Source organism: Pundamilia nyererei, unplaced genomic scaffold, assembly GCF_000239375.1.
Source record: "Pundamilia nyererei isolate P.nyererei 1_Seehausen unplaced genomic scaffold, PunNye1.0 scaffold00421, whole genome shotgun sequence".
Classification (NCBI taxonomy): Eukaryota; Metazoa; Chordata; class Actinopteri; order Cichliformes; family Cichlidae; genus Pundamilia; species Pundamilia nyererei.
The window spans coordinates 171319-177442 of NW_005187822.1; the positions used below are offsets into that span (position 1 = coordinate 171319).

The 6124-nt window shown below is 43.8% G+C and overlaps 1 protein-coding gene across 3 annotated transcripts in view; it reads right to left on the minus strand.

The window, feature by feature from the left end:
* Positions 1-610: 610 nt before the first annotated feature.
* The window catches only part of xrcc3 (X-ray repair complementing defective repair in Chinese hamster cells 3), an 11326-nt gene continuing 5812 nt past the window's right edge, over positions 611-6124 (minus strand). For 2 of the 3 annotated variants that reach the window (XM_005753332.2, XM_005753333.2), the window contains exons 5-8: positions 1354-1508; positions 1074-1286; positions 957-994; positions 611-871 (exon numbers count right to left, since the gene is read on the minus strand). In XM_005753332.2, coding sequence (XP_005753389.2) covers positions 640-871; positions 957-994; positions 1074-1286; positions 1354-1508 — 638 coding nt within the window. In that variant the 3' untranslated portion in view covers positions 611-639. The remainder of the gene's footprint in view (positions 872-956; positions 995-1073; positions 1287-1353; positions 1509-6124) is intronic. The other variant, XM_005753334.2, reaches the window with a different exon arrangement.

A 6124-nucleotide genomic window follows, 5' to 3' on the forward strand; every position in this document is an offset into this window, starting at 1 on the left:
CGGGGGATTGCCATGAGGCATTGAGTTTTTCATTTTCAGTCACCTTTCTCACTCACTATGTATTAATAGACCTCTCTGCATTGAATAATATCTGTTATTAACCTCTGTCTCTCTTCCACAGCATGTCTTTTATCCTGTCTTCCTTCTCTCACCCCAACTGGTCACAGCAGATGGCCCCGCCCCTCCCTGAGCCTGGTTCTGCCGGAGGTTTCTTCCTGTTAAAAGGGAGTTTTTCCTTCCCACTGTCGCCAAAGTGCTGCTCATAGGGGGTCATATGATTGTTGGGTTTTTCTTTGTATCTATGAAGCGCCTTGAGGCGACTTTTGTTGTGATCTGGCGTTATATAAATAAAATTGAATTGAATTGAAAAGGTTCAGTCTGAAAATAATCTGAATCCACTTTAGCGGGTCAACCAGAACCGAATCATAGGCTCCTGAACAGACCAGAGTCCACCTGCACAGCAAAATCAGGATCATGTATCAGTCTGGACCTCCCAGCTCATTCTGTCCAGATCAAAGAGATATGAGGCCACTAACACACCTGTCTGACCCCCAGTCAATGCATCAGTGTCCACAACCTTCAGAACAGTCAGGAAACAGTGTGATCACTCTTTAATAATCTGATGCTGTTTAATAAAGTTTATTTTCTATTTGAAGTCCAGCTCTCAACTCCTCTGAGCCCCTCCCTCCACACGGCAGCGTTTTGTCCGTCACGTGCCAGGTGAGGCGCAAACACCACCTCCAACCTGCGGAGAGCACTGCTCTGGTCACCACGGACGACCGTTCCTTGGAGACGGCTCATCATCAGCCGAACCATCACCTGATTGGCCCACGCCAACCCAAGAGCAGGAGACACGGTGGACAGCGAAGGCCTGAGTAGGAGGAAATTTATGCTGAAGTGGTTCTGAGGTCAAAGGTCAAAATGTGATCAGCTCATAAAGAAGATATCTGATTTACCCCATACTGTTGTGTGATTGGCTGAAAACATCTGTTACCTGGAAAACAAACACCTGTCACTGATTAGTGGTCAGAGATAAGAGACTGAACTCTGGTGTGCTACCTGGATGGTGTTACCTGGTTGATGCAGAGCACAGGTGTGCTGAACTCCTGACTCAGGTGATGCAGCATGGAGGAGAAGGTGAGTAGCTGTCTGTTCCTCTCTAGCCAATCATCGGCCTGGAACTCGGTCCTGAACAGCGCTGCCACTGAGTCGACCACGATTAGTCGCACCAGACCGCGTGTCAGTAGGAGGCGGGCACGGCGTGTTAGGCACACCAGGAGGGAATCCTGAGGACAGAGCAAGAAGTTATGGGTTGTAACGGGGTCTGAACAGATGTCGCATGATCAGACTTACCAGGTCCGCGGTATGCTCAATGTAAACGTGGTCGCTGAAGCGAAGACTGCTTACAAGGTCCGCAGGAACGTCAGAACGCAGACAGACTTGCTCGCCAATCAGCTGGTGCAGACGCTTAATGGGAAATGAGTCCTCAGTGCAGACATACAACGCACCTGGAACCAACAACGAACACACAAATAATGAATGTGACATATCAGAGGTTATTTATTAACTTACAAATCAGCAGGTAAAGTAAGTAAGTAAATTTTTATTTATATAGCACTTTTCTAGATAAAAGATTACAAAGTGCTTCACACAGAGATTAAGTATAAAACAAAAACAGACAAAAGTTAACAAAAATGCAAATTTAAAAATGTGTTTTTAGTTGTTATTAAAAAGAGACTACTGAGTCCACAGATCTTAAGCTCAGTAGGAGAGAGTTCCATGGTCTGGGAGCCACAGTGGTAAAAGCTCTGTCTCCCTTAGTTCTCAGCCTTGTATGCTGAATAACAAGTAGGGCTTGATCACATGACCTCAGGGACCTGCTAGGGACATAGGGCTTTAAAAGTTCAATGATGCAAGCTGGTGCTTGTCCATGAAGGTCAGAACCAGAATCTTAAAATGGACACTGAATTTAATGGGGAGGCAGTGCAACTGTATTAGCAACGGTGTCACATGTGAGTACTTTGATGATCTGGCCGGAAGCCTTGCTGCAGCGTTTTGAACAATCATCAGATGCTCCAAGGAGTTTTTGCTTAGACATGTAAACAGTGAATTACAGTAGTCTAATCATGATGAAATGAATGCATGTATAACAACTCCAGTTCAGTGCGAGATACAATAGGGCTTAATTTAGCAATGTTTCTTAAGTGATAAAACCAAGACCAAACCAGAGATTTGACATGAGCATCCAAAGTGAGAGGTGGGTCAATTTTATTTATATAGCACTAAATCACAACAACAGTCGCCTCAAGGCGATTTATATTGTAAACAATGTTCCCTCTAAGCTGCGCACGTGCGCAATTGCGCACTGTAGGCACGGTCTCTGCGCACAAAAATTCTAACCTGAATTGAAATTAAAATTAATACTTTGACAATTCTGTTTTGCAGTGTTAGTCAGTAAGTGACTGGCTGCTCCCATATGGGATTAGAACGATGCCATCTTATCCCATAGTCCAGCCAATAATGCGATTCACATTCGCACATACGCAGCTAATCAACGTCGTTGACAGGCTATGACAGCGTTCTGATATGCTGACACCGGTGTTTTAGCTAGCAAAGCGGCGTGGCTGATGTGGAGTGAAGCCACGTTAATGACAACGTGTACAACCATTGGAGATGTGAGCAGGACAGACGGAACAATTGACGGAAAAAGTGTGGACTTTATACTAGTTTTTAAATTGAGTTGATAGGCCACGTAAAACCATAATTATGATAAAAATATCTGCAATGTTTGGTTTTCTTCCTGAATACTATCGTTGTTTATATTTACTGCGGGAAGAAACGGTAAAAACGGCGTTTTATACGAAAAAAAGGCTCGAAAACACTCTCTGCCTGTGAGCAAAAACAAACCCTACCCCCCTCTCCCTTTCCTATTCGTCCAAAAAAGTACCATGTCAACCAATCAAAAAATGATATGGCAATGTGGCATTTAGTTGTTAAGAAACGGGGGGAAGTTTTAGGAGTGATGGCGGTGTTTTGAGATGTGAGAGATTTGAGACGTTTAGTGCAAATCCTGTGTAGTTAGTGTGTAGTGTAGTCAATAGTTTTGTTGTGTGTGTCAGAACAATGAGGCGACTGCTGAATGTTACAGGTGTTACAGGAGTGATACATCTCCTGTTGTCAGGCCTGCAGGTATCAGGCTGTTGTCAAAGGAGCTTGCAAAGAAAAGCGTCTGGACTTCTTTTAAGTTACTTGAAAACGTTTCACCTCTCATCCGAGAAGCTTCTTCAGTTCTAAGGTCAAATGGTGGAGAGTCCCAGATATAAACCTAGTGGGCGTAACCCCCCACAGAGGGACAAAAGGACCCCCTGATGATCCTCTAATCGCCTGAGCCAAGGTGTGAAACTGGGTGTGGGTCCCAATCAGCCAGAGTTTCGGGTGAGTTCATTGTGAAACCTGGCCCCACCTTATCATGCGAACTCCTGAGATCAGATGGCCCAGGATGTGAGTGGGCGTTAAGGCGTCTGGGAAGGGATCTCAAAACTGGATTATAGATGGCAGAGAGTTGGTGTCGTAAACCACCGCCTCTGTTCAAAGATGGTCGCTCACAGTGGACATAGATGGCTTCTTTCACTCGTCTTTCAAACCATCATTAAATGGGCGTTCTTAAAGTCAGCAAAGAGGCACAGAAAAGAAGACCAGACACCATCGAGGGAGGATAAGAAAGACAGACGCAACAATGTTGTCATCCCCTATGTAGCCGGTGTATCAGAAAAACTCAGGAGAGTTTTCTCCAAGCATGACATCCCGGTGCATTTCAGACCCAGCAACATGCTCAGACAAAAACTGGTTCACCCGAAAGACAAAACGCCAAAACACAGACTTGTCAATGTGGTGTATGCTGTATAGTGCAGCGAGGAATGCCCAGACCTCTACATTGGAGAGACCAAACAGCCACTTCACAAGCACATGGCACAACACAGAAGAGCCACCTCCACAGGACAAGACTCAGCTGTCCATCTGCATCTTAAGGATAAAGGTCACTCTTTCGAGGATGCCAATGTTCACATTTTGGACAGAGAGGACAGATGGTTTGAAAGAGGAGTGAAAGAAGCCATCTATGTCCACTGTGAGCGACCATCTTTGAACAGAGGCGGTGGTTTACGACACCAACTCTCTGCCATCTATAATCCAGTTTTGAGATCCCTTCCCAGACACCTTAACGCCCACTCACATCCTGGGCCATCTGATCTCAGGAATTCGCATGATAAGGTGGGGCCAGGTTTCACAATGAACTCACCCGAAACTCTGGCTGATTGGGACCCACACCCAGTTTCACACCTTGGCTCAGGCGATTAGAGGATCATCAGGGGGTCCTTTGGTCCCTCTGTGGGGGGTTACGCCCACTAGGTTTATATCTGGGACTCTCCACTATTTGACCTTAGAACTGAAGAAGCTTCTCGGATGAGAGGTGAAATGTCTTCAAGTAACTTAAAAGAGGTCCAGACGCTTTTCTTTGCAAGCTCCTTTGACTACGATGACCTGGATGACTGAGAACCTTCCCAGACGTATCAGGCTGTTGTTCTCCTTTATCTTATAGTGGACAGAAATTATTTTTTGGAGTGGCACAAATAATTTGTGTGGCATCAGATTTGATGCAGAACAGCTGATTGTTCTGTAAATAGTTTGAAATGTTAGTTTAAAAAACGCCTTGGCTGCATTAAAAAAAAATAGCTGCAAAAAATGTTGTTTGCATAACTCAGTTACTTTTTTGAAGACGTAACTATATAATTAATTGCCCAGCATTGGTCATTATGTACTATATTTTGCAGACAGAGAGTTACAGGACTCTCTCCCAGACCACAGACTCATAATAAGTCAAAGCTTTATATATTAAAAGAAAAAAACAAAAAAAAAAAACAAAAAAAAAACACACAAGAAAGAAAAGAAAGTTGTGTTTTTCGAAATTGGACTTCAAGTTATTTTTTTACTTCCAATAGTGTTAACATACTACACAGGTCAATGACTAGATTTATTTTTTTTTACATTTTCATTGTAAATGGGCTAAAGCAGTTAATTAAAAGTAGTCTAACATAAATGTAAACGCTGGCGTGACCACAGTGCACACGTGTGATGTCGCTCACAGTGGTCCAAGGGATCGCTCAGGGAGTTTGTGTGTTCGCTCAGACACGTGAAAAATTAGAGGGAACATTGATTGTAAGGTAGACCCTACAATAATACATACACAGAAAAAAAACAGCAATAAAATGACCCCCTATGAGCAAGCACTTTGGCGACAGTGGGAAGGAAAAACTTCCTTTTAACAGGAAGAAACCTCCAGCAGAACCAGCCTCAGGAACGTGTGGCCATCTGCTGCGACCGGTTGGGGTGGGAGAAGGAAGACAGGATAAAATACATGCTGTAGAAGAGAGACAGAGATTAATAACAAGTATGATTCAATGCAGAGAGGTCTATTAACATATAGTGAGTGAAGAAGGTGACTGAAAATGAAAAACTCAATGCATCATGGGAGTCCCCCAGCAGCCTATGCCTATTGCAGCATAACTAAGGGAGGATTCAGGGTCACCTGGTCCAGCCCTAACATATAGTTAGCCAACAGGAATGTTTTAAGCCTAATCTTAAAAGTAGAGAAAGTGTCTGTCTCCCGAATCCAAACTGGAAGCTGGTTCCACAGAAGAGGGGCCTGAAAAATGAAGCCTTACCCACCCATTCTACTTTTAAATACTCTAGGAACAACAAGTAAGCCTGCAGTGCGAGAGCAAAGTGCTCTAATGGGGTGATATGGTCCTATAAGGTCATTAAGATAAGACGGGACCTGATTATTTAAGACCTTGTATGTGAGGAGCAGGATTTTGAATTCAATTCTGGATTTAACAGGGAGCAAATGAAGGTTCCTGATAGCTGACTTCACAAATATCGAAAGGGGACCAAAAGCATTCATTATCTTAGGTACATGTCTGTCAGGAGCACATACAGTGGGGCAAAAAAGTATTTAGTCAGCCACCGATTGTACAAGTTCCCCCACCTAAAATGATGACAGAGGTCAGTAATTTGCACCAGAGGTACACTTCAACTGTGAGAGACAGAATGTGAAAAAAAAAATAAA